The 26,842-nt window shown below is 39.3% G+C and overlaps 2 protein-coding genes across 9 annotated transcripts in view; one reads left to right on the top strand and one right to left on the bottom strand.

Annotated features, from left to right (window-relative positions):
* Positions 1–19,109, bottom strand: part of PTCD2 (pentatricopeptide repeat domain 2) — a 28,218-nt gene extending 9,109 nt beyond the window's left edge. Inside the window, exons 1-8 of one of the 7 annotated variants that reach the window (XM_081054441.1) lie at positions 18,938–19,073; positions 17,547–17,639; positions 14,983–15,112; positions 12,529–12,646; positions 9,739–9,817; positions 9,291–9,382; positions 5,035–5,148; positions 1,798–1,872 (exon numbers count right to left, since the gene is read on the bottom strand). In XM_081054441.1, the coding sequence (XP_080910567.1) occupies positions 1,798–1,872; positions 5,035–5,148; positions 9,291–9,382; positions 9,739–9,817; positions 12,529–12,646; positions 14,983–15,112; positions 17,547–17,639; positions 18,938–19,049 (813 nt within the window). In that variant the 5' untranslated portion in view covers positions 19,050–19,073. Of the gene's footprint in view, positions 1–1,797; positions 1,873–5,034; positions 5,149–9,290; positions 9,383–9,738; positions 9,818–12,126; positions 12,156–12,528; positions 12,647–14,982; positions 15,113–15,579; positions 15,671–17,546; positions 17,640–18,937 lie in introns of those variants that run through there. The other 6 variants (XM_081054444.1, XM_081054442.1, XM_081054443.1 and 3 more) reach the window with 6 other exon arrangements.
* Positions 19,110–19,141: 32 nt separating this feature from the next.
* Positions 19,142–26,842, top strand: part of MRPS27 (mitochondrial ribosomal protein S27) — a 73,511-nt gene continuing 65,810 nt past the window's right edge. Inside the window, exons 1-2 of one of the 2 annotated variants that reach the window (XM_081054448.1) lie at positions 19,142–19,233; positions 23,188–23,265. In XM_081054448.1, the coding sequence (XP_080910574.1) occupies positions 19,161–19,233; positions 23,188–23,265 (151 nt within the window). In that variant the 5' untranslated portion in view covers positions 19,142–19,160. The remainder of the gene's footprint in view (positions 19,234–23,187; positions 23,266–26,842) is intronic. The other variant, XR_013993701.1, reaches the window with a different exon arrangement.

A 26,842-nucleotide genomic window follows, 5' to 3' on the forward strand; every position in this document is an offset into this window, starting at 1 on the left:
AATAGCAACCATCTCTTTTTCATCATTCCTGAAGAAGACGAAACAGGCTTATATTGAAATATGAGAAATTTAGATTGGACATTTGGAAGAATTTCCTGAGAATTTTTAAGCAAAACTATTTTTAAGTTTGCTGACAATGGATAATTCTGTGACCCAATTCATGGAGAGGATAATTCACATTCAGGATCAACTCAAGCTTCCTCACATAGTCCTTGCCTGAAACATGCCCATTCCCTACACTTATCAGCTGCCTTTGCTTTCCAGCTGTTCTTAAAGAAAGGGAGTGGTTCCAGCTGCCGGGGCTCACGAGTACACTTCCCACCATGCTTTGGATTTCTCCTCCTACTGTGAGTGGACAGCTTCACTCTAGGCAGGCTCATGTTTTATTTCCACCAAAGCATTTTCTCATTTGGGAAAACAAAAAAATCGTTGCTAGATTCTCATTAACAACTGTGAGAGATAGCCAAGGATTGAAATAGATGAGGAATCTAAAGTCAAGGGTGCACTAACAGCAGATTTGATTTTTGGCTTCTAGTCCTATGTTGTTTTCATTACTCAGGAGGAGCAGCGAGTCCCAATCCTGGAGAAAAGAGACACAGCCCTTCTCTCTGTAGATCTGACTGGTGGCTGGGTTTTGTATTCAAACAGATTTGTTTGTGTTAAAATCCTGACTGCCATTTAATTAACTGGGAGAACTTGGGTACTTTACCTACCCATTGAGTCTTCGTTTTCCACATCATGGAGACATATTGTTCTGACAAGTTGTATAAAGTGAACCAACAAATGTAAAGTATCTAGCATGGTACCTTAGCTAAATTATATTAAAACCCTGTCGATCTCACTCTTTTCAATATCTCGCCACCAATCCCTCTTGATCTCCACAACCTCACTTCAACTAGGAAAAGCTACTAATGGCCCATATAAACCTCTCTCACCATCACTCTCTCCTGTATTTCTTTCCTACGTGATGCTATGAACCACTTGGAATCTTTGCAATTCTACTTCTGTCCAATCATGAAATGAGGGCATCTGCAGGCCTCTCTCTCAGAAGCAGGTATGTATTTGGGATACCCAAAGCAGTTCATATCCAGCAGGAAGCAGAGATGAGAAAAGACATACGACATCTGCTGGAAGACCAGGCTTCTTAATCTGTTTGGCTTACCGGTATTGCTGGCTTAAATAACTTCAACTTCTGGACTCGGGACCTTTGCCACCTTGGCGTCCCAGACCTGCTTGAGCCTGTGAGCTTATCAGGCTGACCCACCTACTGTGATTTGCAGCTTCTACTTAGGTGTCCAGTCCCTTAGGTGATTCGCTGCTCACTGGGGCAGATGGGCCATGGCAGGCTGGCAGCATAAGAATGAAAATAGCTAATGTTTATTGAATGTTAGCCACATCGGGCAGTGTTTTATGCACCGTAGGTATATTGATTCCATGAGTTAGGTAGCATGGAAGGGATGCAATTAGCATGCAGATTTCTCTCAAGTCTTAGTAAAGAGACTGGAGTGTCCATCTCCCTTCTCTCTACACCTACAGCCGTCTGTAGTCATGTGTTATAGTTGCAGCATTTACCTCTGTCTTACACCTAAGCATATCTATACTTCCCACCTATTTACAAACTCCTGGAAACATAGGCTGTGTTGAATCCTCTCACAGGGACTATATTGTAACTTTCACACAATAAATGAATGAATTGAATTAAGCCCTCAAGAGATCAAGTCATTGTATACAAACAAAAACCTCTAGTCATTATTTTAGTACATTTCAAGCCTTACTTTAAAACATAAAGTCACTTACATTTAAATTAGTGCAGATTATGCTTTCTGGCTTCATGATTTGAGAGAAAATGGATATAGCTTTTTCCACCTGGTTCTAGAAAGAAGAAAACAAGTCATACCCCAAGTCATTTGAACATTACTCTGCTATCATAAAGATCATTTGAAGATGTCAGAATACTCCTGTTCGTGGTGCCCCAGGGTTTTGAAGTCCACAAAGAAAAAACATTGTTTGGTAATCAAGAATGTCTATTCTATAAAACACATCCTACAGTATCACATTACCGAATGTTTCAAGAATGTGCCTGAGTTCCAGTGTTTAAGAGGGAGGCATAAAGTTGACATTTTCCCTTTTCCCACTAGAATGAAATTAAAAAAAAAAGATTGAGAAACAGAAATGCAAACCTCATCTTTGACATAATTAGAACATAGCGAAACTTCAAGCCACAGAAGAGGTGGAAGCACTGCCCAAAACACTGGCTGTGGAGCAGGGGAAGGCCAGAGAAGGCAGTGAGAGGACAACACTGCTACGTATCTCAAAAAGAGCCCACAAAGTAGTTCTCAAAGGTGAGGGGCACGGCAGTGAAAAACCTGAATTCCTATTTACAATGATGGTAACAGAGTTTATGACTAGCAATGAGGAATCCTCTGGATCCTTTTAGTGGCAGAGCTAAGGCTAATCAAGGATTTACACAGATAAGCCACAGTCACAGGAAGCAGTATGTCACGATAGCAGCAGCAAAGAGACTTTTTATTGAAAACCCCCTCCATGCCTACTCCTATTGGCCAGCGAGAAATAAAGCCTATGCATATATGTAGGCAAAACTCTGCATTACATAAAGAAAAATCCTGCTAGCCTAAACATGGCAACACAGCTCTGGTCTCTCTCTGACATGGATCTTCTGCAAATGGCTGGTCTAAGAGAAACTTATGTTTTTCAATAATGAATGATCAAACAAGAATCAGCACATGATCTAATATAAAGACACTACGAGGAAAAAAAAGAAGAGAAAAAGAACATAGCAGAAGAAAATAAGAAAATAACTGGCAGATGAAGAAATCCCAGCTAAAAGTGTTTCCATGGATACAGAAATGAGAAAAATGAACATGATCAAGTCACTCAGAAATGGGAAACACTCAGGCAGGCGGCAGATTCTCCATGGCAATATACCATACTAGAAGACAAAAGAGCAATACCTAAAAAAAACTCGAGAAAAGTGTTACCTCAAAATTTTATATTTCACTGAACAATTAAAAAAAAAACAGGCAAATAATTTAAAATACCAAAAACTTGGGGAATACTGTTCCCCTGAAGAATTTACCAGAAGACATACTTCGGTCATAAAGAGATGACTGAAAAATCAATAGTAAAACAAGTAGCAGTAAACAATGAACATATTTAAATATATATAAGTCTAAAACCTATGTGGGAGATATGGTCACAGAATGGATCATAAATGTTATACACCTGTATAATGAAGAAATGATAATACTAACAAAAGTTGGAAAGAGAAGAAGGAAGATAAGCTGTGGAGAGAGTATGCCCATTTCCTTATCTTTACTACCTGGGGTCAAAAAAAAAATCATTTAAAGCTGACAAATAAAGCATATGTAAGGGAAAAGTGAATACTGTGAAAGATAACACATCAACCAAAATTGGGTGGTGGAGAAGAAGTAAAATAAGAGAGGAAAAAGAAGAAATATACTAATTTCACCATTACTTACAGCAGGAATTAATAGGTACTGCCAAAAGAATTAGAGGACTAAGATAATTAAATAAAGTTATGGTTTTAAAGTAACCACTAGAGCAGAAATATATACCAAAATAAAACCACCACATGACATAAGTGATCTAAAAAGTTACAAAAATAGAAAGCATCACTGAAACCTAAGATTAAATATGTGTTGTCCACACAGATGCGCTATATTAAAAGACTAGCAGTACCTTATAAAGCAAAGTCCAAATCTATGCAGTATAAAGAAGTAAACCTAAAACAAAATAATTCAGTAAGATTGCAAATAAAAGGACAGAAAAAGGTGTATGGCAGGTAAATGCAAACCTAACCAAACTAAAGTGACGAACAAACAAAAACAGGGATGGAGATATTATTAGACAAGATTGAATTCAAGGAGAAAGCATTAAATAAGACAAAGAAAGGCACTTTATGATGCTCCAATGCGTGATGCAGAATGACGGTTTCACAGTCACGATGTAACACCGACATGTCTAGCTGTGGCCCACATGGCATTATTTAAACTCATAAAGGAAGAAATATGGGAACAACGAAGAGAAACAGAGAACATACTCCTAAGAAGAGACTTTCATTCATCTTCCTCAACTCCTGGCAGACTAAGAACACAAAGCAATCCCCCTAGCCAGAGAGGGAAACTCAGAAAGGTAAAGCAGTGGAAGCCGGTGTGTATTCCTTAAGCCTTTGTCCTTCCATGACGGTCCCAGCAGTACATGGAAATGGATTACCCTGGTATTTTCACTTCTAAATAATGATAAACAAGAGTTCTCCAGCCACATTTTACCAGCCAGGTAAATCAACCTAGCTTACTTATTATTTTTGCTGCCATAAAATTTCCTTTTACTACATATTAAATGTGTAAAGGAGTTCACATTTTCTTAGGCTTTGGAATAGGACATCTTGGGAGGAACTCTTCAAGAGAGGGGGTTTCCAGGATTCCAGTTTTAACTGTCCTTCACTGAGGTGTGACGACAGGGAGGTCCCCTCTTCTCTGAACCGCAGCTACCTGTGTCCAGTGAGAGGGGAAGCTAAGAGATCACTGACGTATCTTCTAAATAAGAGTATTTGGGTCTAACTATGAAATATAATGGACCCCACTTCTACAATGGGTTCACTGTGGGAGTAGTCAGTCATCTGAGGCGAATTCAGCTTAATATTAAACTGTTCTCTGAGAACGTTACATAGTCAACTGATCACTTAAAATTTCACTTTAATTACCTGAGACAATTCTCTCAGAGGGCAGCTTCTCTCACTGATTTTCCACAGGATCCCAGCCAGCCCCTTCTAAATAGCAACGCACATTATGTCCTCGACTGTAAATGGAGACATTCTTTGGAGGTATAGTATACATGCCGGTGCCCTGGCACCAAAAGAATTGGCTTCTTTATGTGGACTTTTTCTTTATGATACAGCCAGAAGGGAAAAACAAATAAATAAAAGCAAGACCAAATGGAAGTGGCAACACGCTGCACATTCCCACGTCACCTATGTGCACCCCAAAGCCTTACCTGATTCAGAGCTAAAGCCACAGCAAAACAGGATGCTCTTGTGGAAAGGACTTCTCCTTTGATTAGGGCTTCTTCTCTTAATGTAGTACAGATTTTGAAAGACTCAGGGCTATTCTGGGGAGAAGATATTTGCAATGATACTTCCGATAAGGGGTTAATATCCAAAATTTATAAAAAACTCATAGAACTCAACACCAAAACACCAAACAATCCCATTAAAAAACGGGCAGAGGACCTGAATAAACATGTCTCCAAAGATGACATACAGATGGCCAACAGACATAGGAAAAGATGCTCAACATCACTAATCATCAGAGAAATGCAAATAAAAACCATAATGAGATACCACCTCACACCTATCAGAATGACTAACATCAATACATCAAGAAACAAGTGTTGGCGAGGATGTGGAGAAAAGGGAACCCTTGTGCACTGCTGGTGGGATTGCAGATTGGTGCAGCCACTACTGAAAACAGTATGGAGGGTCCTTAAATAATTAAATAGAACTACCTTATGATCCCTCCACTCCTAGGTATCTATCCAGAGAAATCCAAAACACTAATTCAAAAAAATATATGCACCCCTATGTTTACTGCAATGCTATTCACAATAGCCAGGACATGGAAACGACTAAAATGTGGATCAATAGATTGGATTAAGAAGATATGGTACGTATATATAATAGAATATTACTTGGCCATAAAAAAGGAATGAAATCTTACATTTGCAACAACATGGATGGACCTAGAGAGTATTATGCTAAGTGAAATAAGTCAGACTGAGAAAGACAAATACAACATGATCTCACTTATATGTGGAATCTAAAGAACAGAGTAAATGAACAAACAAAGCAGAAATAGACTCATAGATGCAGAGAACAAACTGATGGCTGTTAGATGGGAGGGGGGTTGGGGAGATGGGTGAGAAAGGTGAAGGGACTAGGAAGTACAAACTGATAGTCATAGGAATGTGAAATACAGTATGGGGACTATAATCAATAGTATTATAAATACTATGTATGGTATCAGGTGGCTGGGTACTAGACTTATTGAGGGGATCACTTCATAGTTTATATAAATGCCTAACCACCAAGCTGTATACCTGAAACTAATATAAAGTAATACTGAATGTCAACTATAATTAAACACACACACACACACACACACACACAGTTATGAGATATAAAGTACAGCATAGGGAATATAGTCAATGGTATTGCAATAGCTATGTATGGTGTCAGATGGGTAGTAGACTTGGTGGAATTATCAGTTTGTGAGGTTTGTAAATGTCCAATCATTATGTTGAAATTAATAATAATTTTTTTAAAAGACTCAGGGCTGTTCTGGAAGGAGATAAGATTGCTCTATAAATAAATGCCATGAAACTTCAAGTTGATTAAAATGATTAATAGTCCTCAGCATTTCACATTTCCTTTTGCAAGAATTTCTCAGGGCCTATCTCAAGCCCCTTAAAAGATTAAGAACCACATAGAGAATATTTGCAAATAGATGAGGTTATCTATATATCAGTGTTGCATCCTGCACAACACAAGCCGTGGGAAGGCGAGGGAGGCGGCGAGGGTTAAACTATCATAAAGAGACAGAGACTCAAATATAATTAAATCACAGAGGACCAAGGGACTCACAGCCTCAAGGGACTGGAGCCCCGGGGGTCACCGTGGGTATTTATTGATTTTTCACAATAGAAATCACATGATTAAGGGCAGGGTCTGCGAAACTCTTACACCATACAATAATCATTCATTCCAAATCCCATAATTGTCCCAAAGCAACCGATGCATACCATCCCCCAAATGACCAAGGTGTGGTGCATACAATCCCTGGGGGAACAAGTCTCACAAGATAAGATTATTCCATAAGCCAAACAGGAGGGGCGAGATGCTATTGTTTTAATGGGTCCATTACACCTGAGGGTAAAGGACAACAGTTGAGGCATGCCGTCAGCAGCTTCTCAGAAGAGGAGGGGCACAGCTACCTCCTAACTTTACATTAGCTCATGAGGGTCCTAGGGGGGTCCCGTCTGGCTTAGGTTGTTTCTCCCGTGAGAAAACTTACCCGTCTTTGACTGCAGACCCTGCTTACAAGGACCAAACATGGAGACTCAGAGTAGCATAAACTCAACCCCAATGAGGGACAATCCCACAGGGTCACCTTTCCCTAAGGAAAGATTGGAGGGGAGAGACTGCTAGGTTGCTGTGTGACTACATATCAGCAGCTCAAATCTAAATTAACTTTATTTTTAAAGCTCTTTGTCAATTTTCCAACTTGGGGCAGTTCCACCAGCAAACATACAGGTCTCTTTGTATCTGGACAGGCTGGTTTCTAGACACAGGTACCATAATATAAAAGTATAGTCAGCCTGCTACTCTATTAAACAATAAAGCTCCAATTTAAAAATATCCACATAAGTCAAATATCTGAAAGCATGAACACTAATTTGAACATAAATCATGAAAGAATACCATGAAAACAGAAAACTTAAAAAAAAATTCCAAGTGAGTGATACACAAACCAGCAGCCAGCTGAATCCTCTCCTTTGTACATGACGTGGGAGGATTAGGTTTAGGAGAGCAGCATCAGCTTTCCATCTGTGTATATATGCCATGACATGATTCACAACTCAAATCCTAAAGTAGAACCTGAATTTGACGAGAGAGGACAGGTCCGAGAATTGGCTTGGAACTTGTAATGGCTGACCAGTTCAATTTTTCAACTCCAGATTCCACTGAGTGAAACAAGCTATTCTTGGACACAACACCGGGGAGAAAAATCCTCTGGCCCTCTGTAAGTGGCAGAATGAAGTTCTCTCCACTTCAGTATACACTCAGGAGGACATCTCCAAGTAGGTTATAAAACTGGATATCACAATGCTGAATAACTGATGCTCAAGTGTTGTGCAATTATTTTTAACCTTTTAAACTGCAATGACTTTTGCACCCACCTAATATTTTCTTGGCCTTCTGTTTCACAGAGCCATGGAATGGTGTGATTAGGAAGGATCGTGAATAATTCAGGGAGAAGCAAACTATGATCCTCAGGCCAAATCCAGCCTATGGCTAAAATGATTTTTACACTTTTAAAGGTTTGTAAAAACACAAACAAAGAATATGTGACAGAGACCACATATGGGCCCCAAAGCCTAAAATATTTACTGTCTGGCCTTTTATATAAAAAGTTTGCTGAACTCTGAATCCAACACCCTTGTTTCACAAATAAGGAAAGTGACCAGTTTAAAGCCAGTCAATGCAAAAGTTGAGACTAGCCTCCAAGTTTCTCGATTTGCAGGTTGGTTTTCTTTCCACTGTAACCCAACTGCCCCTCTAGTTTTGGAATATTGGTATTGCTACATTTTTGAGGGGAGTTTTTCAATGGCTCATGTTCTTCTACCTTGCTTGGTGTTCTTTTGTTTTCAGCATAAAACAGTTTTGTTTCCAAAGTTTAAATGGCATGAATGACTACAGTTGTGCATGGAAACTTGGTCAATGCACTACTTAAGTTATCATTTATTCATTCATTCATTCAATAATGAAATAGTTTCTATGTGTAAGAAACAATCCTGATACAGTAATGACAGGGGGACTTAGGAGTCATGTTCTCCTCAGAGTTCATTTTAATGTTACGTACATTTATGAAAGACTGATTTTGTACCAGGCCATGTGTTAGGTGCTGGCATACCAAGATGCCTCAAGGAGCTTACACTCTAGTGCGGAGGATGAAATGTGCTACTACTTAGTACAACATCAGGCAGTGTCACAAGTGCCATATATGTGATACAAATAGAGTACAATCAAGGGATGCTGGAGGAGATGCCAACTTAGGTGACTATAGGAAAATTCACAGATGAGGACAAGTAGGCCTTGAGTTTGCCAATGAAGGATGTAAGATTTCCATTGGAGAGGGTCACAGAGAAAACTGGTCCAGTAGAGTCCAGCATGAACATGGGAGCAAGACTACTTGAAAGCAGAGCTGAATCCAGCATACTGTTTTCTGTTCTCACCATCTACGCAATTGCCAGAGAAGAGGGAAAGATGATAAAATTGCTTTTCCCATAATAAAACTGTCTGACATGGCTAACTTGAGTTTTCTAAAAATGAACACAATTAAAATGGAAATATCTGCACCAGATGGAAAACAGACGTCAGAAGAACTGAATTTTACTGTAGAGAAAAAAAATAAATCAATCCTCTCTCAAACACTATCCACAATGCTCTGAAGGTTAACAGGAGATAGTCTTACCAGTTTGTAGCAAATTGCAAAAGCAAGGACATAGGTGTCTTTGCTGAACTTCACATCTTGGTTTTTCATCTCAATCAATACTTCCAATGCACCTGCCAAAAGTCAGCAACATTAAATGCATTCAAGTGAGTTCAGAGTCCTCTACTGTTGATCTCCAGAGTTCTAATTGGTTCAGCACCATCTACTGAAACATGCATTTCCGCACAATAAAAGCTATTAGTGAAAGTCACTTAGCAACCAACTACATTTCAAAATTAATGATCAGGTTATACAGAAAGAACTAAAGTATCGTACGATGCAATGTTTTCACACTTAAACAATGAGTTGTCCATAATGCAGGCACTCATCAGGAACGTAGGCATCATTTCTGCATGGTCTATGGTTTCTCCAACTGCTACACCAGCAAAGACAGCTGAAGTTTTCAGCAAATATGGATTATAATACTTACTTTTATATTTGCCTTTGATAAATAACATATCCATCAAAATATTGAATGACGTGGAATCTGAGAAGAAACCTCGTAAGCGCTAATGAAGAAAAACAATAGTTAGTTAAAACTATTATGGGAGTATTTTTCCTTACACAGCACGTCACCTGTCCAGAACTTATTTTTGTGCATACCTTACTCATGTGGCCTCCTTACGTCTCAGATAGATCTCTGATAGGCCAAGGATTTCTTTTTCAAAAATTTAAAATGCTGCCCACTTCCTCTTGGCTGTCATGCCTCTGGCGATGGGCAGACAGAACAAGAAGCAAGAGGTACAGTAAGAGCTATCTGGGTTTCAGGAATACAGTAAAGAACATCTTCATGAAATGTGGTTCTGCCATGCTTCAGAGAAAAGAAACAAGCAATAAACCCTGGTGGGGGTGGTCCTGGAACCTGGGTGGCGGCATATTAACATGAGATGGCAGCTAGAAGTGTACTTGAGCACTAAGGAAGTAGAGTCTAACACAACTAAGATCCTCTTTTGGCAAACAAATAATAGAGTTGATAATTCACTTTCAGTATACTAATGATTATTAATGATTATTAATTCACTAATAATCATAATTATTTAGTGAATAATTCACTAAAACATTTTTCAATGGTTGTAAGATTTTTTTCCTCAACATTTTGAATGACATGATAATGTGACATATGACATTTAAATGTGCCATTAAATGCCTTGCTCAAGTTTGTTCTTTTTTGAGAGCAGACCCTGTTCTAGGTGCTTAGAATAAGGAAAGGATAAACAAGACACAGACCCTGCCCTAAACTCCAGTGGGACTTATCATCTAGTGGAGCTTAAATTTTAGCAGGGGAGACAATGAACAAGTGAAATAAACAAGCAAGAAAAATAATACACAATCTCACATATCAGTAAGAGTTATGAGAAACAATGAAACAGGATAAAAGGGTAGAGAAGATGATGGAAGATGGTCAGGGAAGGCTGCCTGGGAAGAGAGCTCAGTGAAGTACAGGAGAAAGCCTCCGTGATGCAGGTGTAGTGCCTTCCCGTCTGAGGCCATCGGCTTGGCACATCTCAGAAAGAAGAAGGTGCAGCGTGGAGTGCACAGGGGGCAGTAGCAGGAGATGAGACACCACACAGGGCCCTCTGGGTCATGGTCTGGGCTCTGAGTTCTAGTCTAAGTGTGATGAGAAGCCAGCAGAGCAACCACAAGTGCTAGCCATGTATGTTTTCAAGTAGACTCATTTTAAAAAGTAAAAAGAAATACATGAAATCAGTTTTAATAATGTTACTTAGCCATCTAAATCCAAAATATAATTTCAAGATGTAATCAAAGTAAAAAATTATTAAAAAGGTACTTTACATTCTCTTTCTACCAAAGACTGGCATGTATCACGTATTTTACATTTATAGCCCATATAAATATGAAATAGTCACAGTCCAAGGGCTCGAGATACATGTGACTAGTGGCTACTGTACTGGCAGCATTATAGGGGACACGGCAAGTTCGGGTGGAAGCAGCATTAGGCTTTATACCACTTGAGGCGAGTTCAGTTTACTCTGCTACTCCAGGAAACGAACTCATACATGACTGTTTCAAACACAAGCAGGTTTAGAAAACACAAAAACTCTACTTTTGTTTTCTTCCTTTTTTGTTTGTTTTTTAATCATTATACTCCTGGCTATGATTTATTACAATAAAACTTTTGTTTTCTTTTAATTACAACATTAAATTACAACATTAATTACAGGCTTATTATAAACTAGTCAAACAATATAAAAATGTAGAAAGTAAAAAGTGAAAATTTTCTATAATTCTACCCTCTAAAACATAAGCAGTTTAGTGTGTATCTTTCCAGATTTTTAATACATCTATCCTAAAATGTAAATATATATTTATTCTTTTAGGAAAAAATAGGCTCCAACTCATCCATACTGTTCTGAAACCACCTTTTCTCTGCTTAGTCATATGTTATGGTCATCTTTCTAATGCATAGGTGTCCTTAAAAGAGGGGCAAGCTGAGAGTTAATTCCACTATGGACAGAACCTTTATATGAACAAAAGTTAGAGGCAGAAGGGCAACTTAGTTAGTTGTGGAGGTTCCTAAAAATATTAAAATGTCCCCTGCAGGTTTAACAAATGTTTCTGACCATAGATAAATTTATAATGTCTCTGAGTCTCAGTTTCCTCAGCTGTAAAATGGAAATAATAATAGTAGTATCTAGTTCATCAGGGCTATTGTGGGAAATGAACATATAGTGCTTAAGCACAATGCTGAGGACATAGTCAGTACTCAATAAATAATTTAAAAATAATCGTTGCTATTTTGTTTTTAGGAAAAAAATTGGAATATATAAAAGTATTTTGAAAATAGAAAAGTACTTACAATGTAGCCTTCAACCAGAAGTAAAACTACAAAAACTGGAGAAAAGGACAAGAAAGGCAGTCTTACAACGGCAGCTGGTCTTAAACTGTCCCCCACTAAAAGCTCCTCAAAAGCGAGGATATCGGTCCCAGATGGACACACATCCCAGGTAGGTAGGTACCGTGTAATCCCTACGTCCCTTCCACATCGGTTCTATACCTCTGTGTAAAGAGACCTACACCTCTTCATGGGAGCCACTCCAAGGAAACCTTAAAAATGCAGGGAAGAGCTCATTCGTTCAGATCAGCAGCCCTTCTCTAACAATAATGTGTACAGGGCAGATGCCTTTCCCAACATCACTGAAAACAACCAAGTCTCAGCACAAGGAAATGACATTGGCAGTGAAAGCAATCAGGAGACAACCTGGTCTTTGATGAGCTCTGCTGCAGACTCCTCATCATCCAACTCGTAGCACAACCTCATGAAAAGTGGTCCAAACTTATACTCCCCCAAAGTGATGTTTCTGTTCTCCGCATGGTACCTGGTAACCAAAATGATTCAATGAGCCAAACGGTGGGACGGAGGAAAACGGACAGACAGACCGTGGCATGCACTTTGCTAGGTGCTAAGAACACAATAAAGGAGGTACTCTCACAGTCTGAAGGGGGAAAAGTGTAGAACTGAAGATAATCAGAAGAACCCTGATGTGCAGAAATATACCGGGCATTTAAATCAGCAAATAAACAAACTGGACGCCCACACACCCTGTGAAATAAAAGAGAGGAAAACGTACAGTGATTATTTTCTCAATCGGCCAACAACGCGCTAGGATGGAGTGTGGGCACATGTCTTTCCACACTGTATGTCAGGAAATAGCAGAGTCTCACCTCTGTAGCCCATCAGAACGACACTGCCTCCACACAGGAGCAAAGGAAAAGGCTGGGGGATGCTCTGTCCCCATCAAGGCTGGCTTCGTCCACATCTAGGGTGGCAGACAGCCAACAGATGCATTTTACCATTCAGACCAATCTCTCTGTTTTTCTCAGCTCAGGGAAAGGCATAGACAAGCTACAACTACTAGCAAAACGAGTTAAACGCCGGTTTGAAATTTTAGGTTTAGGTAAAGGCAAATTTCAAAGACAGGGATGTCTTACATGTGGCTTGAGATTTCTTCCAGCGGCCAGTCTGCCAGTTAGAACTGCAGAACTGTAAATCATTAGCATAAATTTACTTTCAATAACCAACTCTTTGTGCTTTGTATACCAAGGAGACAATCTAGTAACAAAACAAGTGCCTCGTGATTACATGTAATTCAGATTTTAAGACAATTCATACATTGAGTGAATAAATCCCAAATACCATGGGGACAAGCTCTGACTTTAAAAAACAGAACACTTTTTAACCTACTGAAGAAAGCCACAGTACTCTGTGAATAGTCTATCCTAAACATATATACTGCCAAACAGAATGATGATGTGTACTTAAAGACACATTTGAAATTCCAATTACAAAAGTTATATCAAAACATAAAGTTGTTACAACTTCAATGTATATAAAGAATTATCTGTATTTCTTGGGGCATGAATTATCAGTTTGTCAATCATATCTCAATAAAGCAAGACAATATAGTGTAGTGAAGAGGATTTTTAGATTCTGATTCCAAAGTGACAGTTCAAATCCCAGATCTTCTATTTATTAACCGTGTAACCATGAGCAAATTAACCACTCCTTGCTTCAGTTTTCCTCATCTGTAAAATGGAGATAGGAAGAGAACTCAACTCAGAGTTTTTCTGGGGATTAAATGAAATAGCATGCCATTGTATTCTGGTGTGGTGTGTTATGCAGCAAGAGACAACTGAAACAGCAGGATTTATGATACCTTTCTTCTTTCTACTTTTTTGGTATTTTTCAAATTTTCAATGAATTTTGTGTAATTTTGTTTTTTCTCTTCTTTTTGAAAAAAACATCAATTTTTTCACATTATAAAGTTGATAATGTCCACTATACACAAGTTGGAGAAATAAAAAAAGTACACATTTAGACAAATAAAAAATATGCAATGTGTAATTCCCAGAGAACCATGGTTAACTTTTGATATGTATTCTTCTAGTAGTCTATATATTAATACCTTGTATTTCTCTCTATAAGTATGCAATATAAATGCAGGTCCGTGTGTAGAAATATATATTTAAAGAATGGTAAAAAGAAGCAATGGACTTAATTTCAGAAATGCAGCCTATTGATTTGCTCCCGAGGAAGCAGAACCTTTGCTGGGTCTCACCTAACAGCTGACTGATTTCATGTGAGTCAGAAGGCTGACATAGGAAACTCTGGCAAAGGATCAGAGACAATGCAACATCACAGGCATAAGCTTGGAGGAGGGAGACTAGTCAGGAGTCCACGTGAGAGACGTCGAGGCCTGAACTAAGACACTGAGAAATGGGGACAGAGGTCTACTGGGGAAGGAGAAGCAGTCGGATTTCTTACCCTGTCAGGGAGAGCAAATGAGACTAGGAGAAAGAGGGAGGCTCCCCGGTATCCATCCTGAGTGACTGGTCAGTGCAACAGGAAACAAAGCGAGAAAGAAATTTATAGGGGACGTGTAAGTGGAGTTAGTAAACAGGCTGGTGATTTCTTGGGGCATGAATTATCTGTTTTTCTATCCTCAGCACTTGGCATGTAATAGGAACCCAATAAGTGTTTGCTAAATGAATGAATTTAAATGTCTGGAGCTCAGGACAGGCATCTGAATGACAGATTTGGAAATCATCAGTGTTTAGGTGATGGCTGAAATCTTGGAAGCAGATTAGACTGCTCAGGAAAAGGAACAGAGTGAGAAGAGACAAAGGCTGACAGAATTCTAAGGAAATGCCTCACCTGTAAATGACTTTTTTAACCAGTTCCACATCATCCCGGGATTCACACAAATGGAGCACGGTTCTCAATTCCTCCTTCAGGATGAGCTTGTTCTGGGTCAATTTCTCTTCCAACTTTCTCAAATAGGTTTCTGGAAGAAAGCACAGGGTGGTGGCCATCGCTAAGGCAGACCGGACTGTCAGAGTCTGACCTCAGGGCGAAGGGGAAGCCAGAACTTGGCATGTTGCATAGGGGCCGTGAGGGGCTCATGGCTATGCAGCCCCCCCATCCCAGGCTGGTCTCCTCGAGAGCAGTGTCAGAGACGGTGCATAAAGCAAAGCATGTGTGTCACAGGGGCACAAGCCCAGGCCCCATTCCTGACTTTCTAACCAGAATCTCTGAGGATAGGAGCGCAAGAATATGCATTTGTGACTACCTAGGTGATCCTTATGCACGCTGAAGTTTAAGAACTAATATCCAAGAGGGTTAGCCCAAAGAACTGTATTTACAGGTGACCCACAAGGGGAGAAAAAAAAAGAAAGAAAATGTAACTGAGATATCCAAACTATCAATTATCAGGGCATCTAGGTGGAAAACTGAAAGAAAAACTGAAGATACCTTTACCCATAGTGGTTGACACATGATTCAGGAATACTTCGGGTCTCTTTCATTTGGTTCAACTTTAACTCTCATTCCTCTTTGTGCCTCTCTACTCAGTTGTTAGAAAGCATGCCATAGGAGTATATAATGCATAGAGGGTAAAAAAAAAAAAGTCCCTTTTTAATAAGAATCATTTCAAGGTGATCATAATCTGCCTCTGTCCCTTGTCTTGTACCTGATCAACCAGGGTGGGGACGGGAGAACAGTCAAACACCAAAAGGAAACCACTGTTTCTTGGCATTAGAAAGGGACTGTATTCTCCCCAGAATGTGGGGTGAGATGCAAGGCAGGCACGAAGTAAGCAGCTGCTTTCCAGAAGGCAAAGCTGTTCTCAGTATCAGAAGCTGCCAAAAAAAAATTTACAGGATTTGCTCCAAGGCCCAGAGCTTTGAAGGAATGCTGCTTAAAGGAGTGGCACGATATACATTAAAAACATAAGATCTGGAAGCTGAAACAGGCACTGCCCTTGATTTATAAGAAAAGAAAGCCCACTAGGTTGTGAGATAATGTAGTGGGTCCTCCAATCTTGATTTGCAGAACCACATAATGGTTAAAGGTTTTAGAGATAGAGGGACCTGGGCTGAAATCTAGGCTCTGCCACCTGCATGCACTCTTGTCATCGAGACCTGATTCCCCATGTGTAAAGTAAGGATCATGACACCTATCTCATGGGGTTGAGATAATGTATGTGAAGCAGTTAGCACAGGGCCTAGCAAAGAGTAACTGCCAGTAAATCACAGACATTATTGTTCTCATTTTCATTCCTTCAATCACTCAGATTTAAGAGGATTTATTCTATTAAATATTTCTAAATAATTTCCAACATAAAAAATTTCAATAGGATGACTTTACATCTTTTACTCCTTAATTCTTCTTAATAAACCTTAAGAACCCAAAATTTCAACAACTGTAATTTGTATTTTAATAAATCAATCAAGATTTAAATGCTTATCATATATGCATACACAGAAGTATGGCTCCTGCCCTGGAAGGGCAAATTCTATTCAAGAAGACAAGATGTATTTATACAAAGTTATCTGACAATGGTGGTGACACATGACTGATTATAAATGTAATAGGAGAGAAGAGAGAAATCAGGGTGGCAGAAACAGACCTGGTTTGGGGAAGTGGAGATGTTACCAGAGAGGAAGAAAGCAGCTGGATAGGGTTGGAGAAACAGAGAAGAGGGGTCATTTTAGGTATGGGAATTAGCATGAGTAACAGCATAAACTTGGGGTAGGGGGAGGCGGAGAGGGGAGAACTGTGACTAGATAAATAGGAAATCACACTGGACTTCAGACAGGGTAAGGTCAATTATGGAAGAGCTAGGAAACCAGGGGGTGAGTTTGTACATGTAGTATATAACCCAGTCCCCTTTTGGAGTCTTATAATAGGAAATGTTGACTGGATTTTATAAGTATCAACCTGACAGTGGAGTAGATGGGCACTCATATGAATTGCCTCAGAACATATGCAGAACTGTCACAGCCTTAAAAAGACTATGACCATTGGAAATAACAACCAGATAATGACATGGAGTCCTAATTTTGCAAACTTCGCATAACTCCAAAAGACTGAAGTAAAATTTAAACTGGGTCTACTAAATAGGTTACTAATATATTCTCCCTCACTCTGAAGGCATATCTTCTTGTACCACAAGTGGTATTATATAAAAGTATGTTTGGCAGAGAAGTGAGGGGAGACTGATTTCTGAAGGCAAGACTGTGAGTGAAGAGAAGCAAGAAGTGTTAATTAGGTGCTCATAAACTCTTGACAGTGAGAAGCAGGACAGCAAAAAAGTCAGCAGGGACACACAAAAAGAGTTATTAAAAGAGCAGAATTTTGTTGTGTTTATAAAGATGTCGAAGAATTGGGAAAAACTCAATGTGCAGGAGAGAACGAATGAATGCAATAGATTCAATTACCTTTGGTGCCAGAAAGACTATGTGCAATAGCCACCTTCTTATGCTGAAATTCTTTTAATTTCATAATATTATCTGTAAGTAGATATCTTTTAGCTAAAAATTAGAGAAAGAAAAAGAGTAAAATTATTTTGTTTTATATTTAGCAAGTAACATGAGTAGAGCTTGATAGCTTCTAATAACTAATTTTATCTTTACTTAGTATAAGTAATCCACCTAGGCAGATACAAATATAAGTCACCCCAGAGGGAAAAACATCTCCAAACTAACAAAGACAAGTTTTGTTTGTGTGTGTGAAAGGAGCTGGTGATTGTGTGTGAGGATGGGTTGACAGGAATCTGGGATCTGAAAGACAAATAGACATTCACCATCAGGTTAAGGGATAACAAGGGAATTTAAAAACAAACTAACTAAAGGTCATCGATTAAATGCAAAACAAGTATATCTAGTTTACCTACAAAGAATCATATAGTGTAGTGGAAAAACTATAGTGTGACCATTGGAATTCCCAGTTCTGTCATTTCTGAAATGAAGTGTTCGGGCCTCTCAGATGTGGACTCTCAGTATCCTCAAAGATCACATCAGAAATCACTGACCACAACTTAGAAGAAAAGATGAGTTTGGAAAACATCATCATTTCTTTAGGATGCTCGGCTGTGCATGGAGTGGGTGGAGCTTGGTCAAAGGCTCACCCATTAAAAGAGCTCTGGGTACTGCAATAACAAGGTAACAACAAAAGTTGCTGCTTATTTATGAAAAGGCAGTCCAGAGAAGTGGTTACATCTGGACTCTGCTGTTGGGCTGCCGGTGTTCAAATCCCAACCCTACCGGTTCCCTCGGACCTTGGGCAGATTAGTTCGACTTGCTGTTTCCTCCTATATAAATGGAGAAAAGAATGGTACCTCTATTACTGGGTCTGGTTGGGAGAAAAGGAAAGAGTGTACGTAAAATGCACTGATACAAAGTATTAAATATTTTATTATCGCTCACCAGGATTTTCAAATTTAATCATTCTCATATAAAGATATTAAGGGATAATTTTACAAATCAAGAAACCTGCTCAAAGTCTTTCGGATTGTTAGCTAACACCTCGGCTCCCAATCTCAGTACAACCAAGAGGGAAGAGGGGTTTCCGGAGAGCAACGTAGCCCCATCCGAGGGAGCGCTACAGCCCCAAGGTCAAGAGCGCTGTCCTGTGGTTCCCTGGCACACCGGCGTCCACGACAGCCAGGAGCCACCGCTGCAGCCACGCACAGCCAGAGGGCGAGGGCACGCTCGGCTGCTCCAGGCCCGTAAATAACGAGGCGCTGTTATTTCTCCAAAGTGATGTGCGCTGAGCTGAGGTCCCTCCTGTCCCATCCCTCCCCTCCTTCACGGCCCGAGGCCGCGGATACCTCCGACTGGGCAGCGGCAGCAGGGGGAGCCTGAGCCTCCCACCCCGGGATACACCAAACTCCGCAGCGCAGGCAGCAGGACTTGCTTCGGGGGCCGAAAAGCAGCTGCCATGCCGTCCCGGGACGCACCAACTGCCGGAACAGGGAGGGGGGAGGAGCGTCGGCTCGACTGGGCCCCGCCCTCCACCGCCCCAGACCGGCTTTCTCCTTGGTATGCTCCAAGATGGCGGCCCCCATGGTGCGACGCGGGATCCTCCTGGCGCGGAAAGTACTTGTGCCTCGGCATTCCCTGGCAGGTTGGTGGCTGCTGCCTTCGTGGGGCTGCTTCCTCAGGTCCCTGAGCTCTATGTTCCTTGAGTGAAGGGAGCGGTGGGCTTTCAAGAGGAGAAGAAATGCTCCTGGAATCTAGTTGCTGGAGAAATGATTTGGAGCAGTTGGTAGCCCAGAAAGGGGAGGCAGGGTCTCTGACCCATTTCCATCGGTAAAATAATGTGTCTGCCCATCCAAAGATGGAAACAGCAGAAAAAGTCAAGGCATGAACGCTGTTGCCTATGATTTGCTGAGTTTGTGCGTTATGGATGATTGTCTTTTTGCGGACCGTGAAAAGTCCGAATATGTCCCCCCCACCGGGGCTCTGCATTTTCCTCCCCGCTGAGGTTTCCTTGGAGCGGCGTTATAAACGTTCTCCTCACCACCTCACTCCTGGCCAGACCCCTAGTCTTCAGTTGGTGGAAGAATTTTTCAGTATACTAATCTTACTTTTCCTGATGACATTGGGCACAACTTTTGATTGACCTTTCTTTGCTACAGTTTTCCATGTATAGACAATAAATCCTAATATAGTTACTTCTAAAAAGTACTTTGATACCTGAGTGAATGGCAGCCCACTCAAAACCTATTTGTTTAATGGATCTGCTGCTGAAGACATTGGAAATTTTTTTAAACATTTCCAGAAGCTTAGTCCTGACAAGTTATATGATTAAAATGCAATAATTACAATCCATGTTTCCAGTGCCTACTATCTCCTGTTTTCTACATACCTCCTTGAGCCCCTATAAAAAAGTAACACACACACTCTCTGGCTCACACTTTTTTAGGAACAGCAATTAAATATCAACGTGAAACCTCAGAGTTGGCCACCAGAAGTTTTCTGAGGATTAAACTGGTTGACCAAACTGGTTGACCTACCTGGTGAAAATATTTAATGCCACACATTAGATAAAGTGGTATGCTCAATACCTGGCGCGTCAGTAAGAATTAGCTGTTGTAGCTGTTTACAGGTATGTGTAGCTTTGTTGTTAGTGAATGCTTTTCAATTTAAACAAGACCTTAGATTGTTTGTCAGGGAGGGTATCTTGGTTGCTTAGAATGTTCGGGGGCAATCATTCTAACAAGGGAATGGAAATTAGATAATGGTGAATTGAGAGAATTTCCGGTTAGTATTTTGGTCTTAGTTTGAACTGGTGAACTTGTAGGTTATACACCTGTGCTACCCTCATTGTGGTAACTACTAGCTACATATGGCTATTTAAATTACTATAAATTAAATAAAATTTAAAATTCTGTTTCTTAGTTGCACTAGCTACATTTTAAGAGCTCAGTGGACACCTGTGACTAATAGGTACTGTATTTATTGGACAGCTCATAATTGAGCATTTCCATCATTACAGAAAGTTATATTGAGCATGCACTGGGTTAGACCATGGATGAAAGGAATTTTGAAATCAGGAACTAGAGGCTATACGGCAAATAATATCAGTCAGTAGGGTAGTACATTATGAACCACTCGGGGTTTTGAAAATGCTGATAACTTGACTTTAAATCATCAAAACATCTTGAACCATTGCAGGATAAGAGAGAAAAAATCGTCTCCTTTGTACAAACTCATGATATATAAATATTTGGAACACTTTGGTGCTTCCATTGACTCTCCTTACTTCATAATGAAGAAGGGCAACTTAAAATGAGCAAGAGGATACAAGGAAACTTTATTGAGTTGAACCAAAAAGTGACTTCACTAAATGAAGAGATTAGAGAAAGGAAACTTACTGGGCACCTACAACATAGGGGATGTTAGGTTAGGCACTTACGAGGTTTGATCAAAAGATACGGTGAATGTATAAATAAATAAAAAATTTATTACAATAAAAGACATATTGTCATTAATCCCCCACAAAATACTCCCCCTCACTTCGAACACACATCCCATCGTTCTTGCCACTTTCTGAAGCAGTTCTGGAAGTCCTCTTTCATGAGTGTCTTTAGCTGTGCTGAAATTCTGGTTTTAATTCTTTTCAGAATTAAATGGAGAAAATGTTTCTTTTTATAGCGGATATTTGAGTTAGAGCATATGTTTGCCTCAAAAACTTCCTGGATGAAGGGCAAGAAGGTTACCAAATTAGCACAAATGTGGTGGCTTAAAACAACACAGATTTTTTATCTTAGCACGCTGTAGGCCAAAAGCCCAATACAGGAGCCTACTGTGCTAAAATCAAGGTGTTGAAAGGGATGTGATCCCTTTGAGAATCTGTTTCCTCGCCTTTGCCATTTTTTAGAGACCACCTGCACTCGTTGGTTGATGGTCCCCGTTCTCAAACATCTTCAAAGTGAGCAAGGGCAAATTAAGTTCTTATATCATTCTGTCTTTCACACATCACACTAACCAACCTGACTCCCTCTTCCAGCCATCACCACAATCAATTTAGGACATTTTCACCACCTCAAGAACAAGCAAACCTATTTAAAGTTACTCTCCAATTTCCCCCAAGCTTTCCTGACTCCCTACCCTCCAAATCTAGGCAACCACTAATCTGCTATCTGTCTCTATAGATTTGCATACTGTGGACTTTACATATAAAGAGAATTATATAATATGTGATCTTTTGTAACTGGCCTCTTTTTCACTTAGCATAATGTTTTAGAGATCCGTCCATGTCATATCACATATATGTACTTCATTTCATTTTACTGCCAAATAATATTCCATTGTAAGAATATACCACATTTCGTTTATTCATCAGTTGATGGATATATGCATTGTTTCCATTTTTGGGCTACTATGAATAATATTGCTATGAACATTTGTATATAAATTTTACCTAGGAGAGGAATTGCTGGGTTATATGGCAACTCCAATGTTAATATTTTGAGGAACTGCCAAACTTCTCCAAAATGGCTGCACTATTTTACATTTTCACCTGCAATGCATGGGGGTTCCATATCAATAGCTAGTATCTCTCTTTTTTATTATAGTCATCCTACTGGGTATGGAGTGGCATTTCAATGTATTTTGCATTTCCCTAATGGCAAGTGATACTAAATATCTTTCCATGTACTTGTTGGCCATTTGTGTGTACTTGCATATGTTTGTGTGTATGTATACGTCTTTTTGAGAAATATTTGTTCAAATCATTTGCCAATTTTTCAGTTGATTGCTCTTCTTTTTAAATTTTGACTAGTAAGAGTTATTTATGTATTCTAGTTACAAGTCCCTTATCATATAAATGATTTGCAAATATTTTCTCCCATTCTGTGAATTGTCCTTTTACTTTCTGGATAGTGTCCTTTGACACATGAAGCACAAAGGTTTTAATTTTGAGTAAGTTGCCACTCATTGTTTCTCATGCATTCCTTGAGCTCATAATTATTGAATATTGCCATACGCCAGTCATTGTGCCAGGTGCTGGGAATACACCTATGTCATTTTGTGGGTTATCTCAAATTTGGCTTACCAGGTTTCTCTTATTTACCACTAGGGTGCTGGGTAAGATGTTATTGGTTGCTTTATGTGAAATAAGGGTAAATTTGCTGATCCAAGTCAGATGGCAATGTTTTTAGGAGTAACTAACGATTATAAAGCATTTGATTAATGCATTGAGCAACAGTTCAGCAAATGTTTTCGGTGCTATGGAGTTCTAGGGCTCACCTAGGCTGTAATTTAGTGGAAACAAATGGCTCCTAGTCCTGAAGTTATACGATCAAAATTACCAGCAGTTTTGCCCATAACATTATTGTAAAAATTTTCAGTTTTCTACGTCTTCTGCTTGTTAGAGCTTGTATGCTCTGAGTTGTGCATGTATGCTCTAACTGTGCATGCACTGAATTGTTAACAGTGCAATGTTGATTACAGTATCATGCTAGGATCTTCAATAATCTAATAAATTGAAGATATGATAGATATGTTTAATAAAACAGATAAACAGAACCTGTTGTAGAACCATACATGTTGATATAATTATCTTTTTCCTCAGGTAAAAGATGCCTGCTTTCTGCGGCATATGTGGACAGCCACAAATGGGAAACAAGAGAAAAAGAAGAGTGTCACCTTGGTAGGTACCTATGTGTCATTTCAGTCACTCCATATGTTTATTATCACATATTCATATGATGTATATATGAAATAATGCTTTTATGATCATCTAATTCAGATAAGCACATTTTCGGTCTTAAAATGAATTAAGACTATTGTTTCACGTGTGGCAAAATCATTTTTGCTATCCTGCAAATTTCTGTTTCTTTTTTGCCTTGACAATTAGTCTTTCTAAATTATATAAGCAATTCTTTTCTTTCTTGTTTTTGTCCATTTTTTATTATATAGTTAGTTGACACGCAGCCTTTCTGTTCTACATTATCTGCAGAGAAAAACATATTTCATACTTTCATCTTTTGTAATTTTCATTACTTAACTTGTGGTCCTTAGAAAGCTTTTTGACTCTTCTCTATTTTATCACCAGGTAGATTTGAAAGCAGTGTTATAATCTCATTTAAACCATTTAGGGAAAATAGTTGGCTAATATCTTCCGGGTAGTAGGCTCCTCATTATACAGAACTTCCCTTTCCCTGTTCCCTGTGTCGTATTACACAGATAGCAGCCTTTCTTTTATAAAAGAACAAGGCCTAAAAGAAATCACTGACCCTATGAGCACTTTGTAGAAATGTACATACTTCGTAAATATAGTATGTATTATATATAACATCATTGGAACATTGATAAAGTCAGACAATTGGTGATAGTTTTATGAAACTAATGTAATTTTTGGATCAGTTCCAGTACTGATCTAATATTTTCCCCCGTGGGGGTAGGGAAGGGACATTCTATTACAACTGCCTATAATAGCTACCTTGGGAGTGGCAGAGGGTGGAGTGGGAATGTTCAAAGAACTCATTTGCTTCCGTGATAGTAGGATTGCAAGAGCAAAGTTGGTTTGTGAGACCTGGGGTTGGGTGTATGGGCAGGGGCCAGCCAAAGCAGAGCTGTGTAGAGTCTGAAGACTAGTAATTGCATGCTTGCACTGAAATGTAGACTCACTGTGAACAACAGATAGACATACAGGTGCTCCAAATGTGGTGTGCTGGCAAAGTCAAATACCGTGGCAAATAAGGCATCATCATAAGTGACACAGTTTTATTCACAAAATGGTGAACTCTTAGTAAAGTTCTGAATGAATCCAAGTGCTGTCTTTCCACAATTTACATAACAGTTGCATTTATGGAAAATTTAGTTATTTTCAAAGTATGCCCCCAAAAGTGCTTTGTATTTATACTCGTATGTAAAATGGAGTTAGTTTTGTTCATTATGAACAGGTTATTTTTTTTAAATGTGAATGTCTGCCATGTCATACATGGCATGAAATATGGACCAAATATTTTAAATTTTGTTTTGGGAAATAATTTGAAACTTTCAAAAAGTTATAAGAATAATACAAAGAGCATCTGTATACCTTTAGCCCAGATTCACACATTGTCACCATTTTGACCCATTTGTTTTTGCTTTATCATTCTCTGTATGCACACACGTTTTTTTTTAACCATTTGAGAGTTTTTTTGCATGCATTATAGCCCTTTATCCTGAATGCTTTAGTCTGTGTACTAATGACAGTTTTTAAGAAGCCAGCTCCTTTTTTAACGAAGTATTCTTTTTGGGTTTGTCTGATATTTTCTCATGATTAGATCGAGTTGTGCTTTCCCAGTTGCGATATTTTCAGTGATATTTGTCCTTCTCCATACACATGTAAAGAGATACCTGTTGTTGCTCTACCTTCACTGGTGATGTTAACTTTGATCACGCAGTCAAGTGTGTCTGATTTCCCCTCTGGAGAGTTACTGTTTTCCTCCTTTATGACTAACCGGCAGTCTGTGGGGAGATGTTTTAATATCATGCAAATATCCTGCTCTTTATCAAAAGTTTCCCCCTAGATTTAGCATCCATTTATGCGTCTTGCCTGAATCCGTCTTTACTAAGAGAGTTACAAAATGATGGTTTTCCAGTTCCATTAGTACTTCTACATTTACTACTTAGTATTCAGGATTCTACTCTAATCAAGAGCTCCATCTTCTCTCATTTCTTTCTTTGAACTCTGTTATCCACATGGTCTTATGGATTGTGGATTCCTCTTTTTATGATTCATTACCATCCTTAATTATTTGGGTGACGAAATTGTCCCAGATTTGGCTAGTAGAAGCCCTTTCAAGCTGGCTCTCCATCTTCTGGGCTCATCTTCTACCTTTCGTGCTGTAGCTCTGGAATCAACTATTTCTCCAAGAGGTCCTGGTTCCTTTTAGTAGGGAATGGTATTAGAAACAAAGATCTGTATAATGGATGTCTTCTTGCTACTGTGGAGTTATTGCTTCTTGGCCCATTCAGTGGACAGGACTAGGAAAACATGTATACATATACACATAAGTATACAGGTGTGCACATTCATGCATGTATGCACACATGTACATAGTTTATAAATAATGAGTTCATACTGAAACCTCCAATTCCAGTTCATCCCCACAGGGTTCTTCTTTGCCTTCCTTTAGTCCATATTTGTATTTCCTTTTCATGCTGAAAATGTTGGCTCCCAATAGAGATGATGTTTTGATATGTTGGATTGTCTCAGCATCGCAGGTTATCTAATTTTCCTGTCTTCTGCCCATTAAGTGCCAGCAATGCCCTACAGCCATTCTGACAGTCAAGAAAATACCCCCATGTATTCTAAAATTTCCTTTAGGGCCAGTAGTACTCCTTTTGGAAACCACTGTTACAGTGAGGAAACCAACATGGACTCAATTATATTGCAAAGTTTGTTCTGATGTGCCATATATGAATTAAAAAAAAGTGCTATGGAAGTACAGAGAAGAGAAGAATTTCAGGCAAGTTATTGTTAGCACTTTCTTATATGAAGGGGAGATTAATAAATAAGACCATTGTATTTGGCACCTTGGTGTGGGGTATAGTCTGTTATAGTCTGTACTCTTGTTATTTGGAGACAAATCTAAGGGAAGATTTTCATGGATTCCTGAATAAACAAAAGCTGTTTGCCAGAGAATAAACATAATAATATGCAACGAATAAATATATGGGGGTAATTGTCTCCTCTCTGTTAAAATTGTAATACTTGGAAAAGCAGTACCGCCTGCTGTTTACTGCGCGTCCTGAATCTCGACCCAGTTAGATTTTTTTCCTTGTAAAGTATTTTTACAGTACTTTATACCTCCTTATGCAGTGTGATGTGAAAAGTCGGCACTTGGGGGCCAGACATCTAAGTGTGAACCCCAAGTCTGCCAGCTTTCACAAACTCAACCTCCGTTCCTGTACCTATAAATTGGGGATGATGGTAATGCCTGCCTCTGCTAATAGCCTGACATACAGTAGGTGCTCCAGAAATATGTGGAATGAATGAGTCCCTAGGCCACTTGATTTTACCCCAATATAAAGCGTGGGAGGTGAATAAGGTTTTGAAACTCAAACGGCTTGGAAAGAAAAGAGGTTCTTTGAGACAATAATTTTTTTTCCCTACTGTCTAACAGAATGTGAATAAAACAAACTTGAACTCCTGCGTGCTATTCATACGTTAGCCCTAACTCTTGAGTGTTTGGGATGGGAGATTGGCACTGAGAAGTGAGACCAGCGCGGGGTCA

The sequence above is a fragment of the Rhinolophus hipposideros genome, assembly GCF_964194185.1.
Source record: "Rhinolophus hipposideros genome assembly, chromosome: 7".
Classification (NCBI taxonomy): Eukaryota; Metazoa; Chordata; class Mammalia; order Chiroptera; family Rhinolophidae; genus Rhinolophus; species Rhinolophus hipposideros.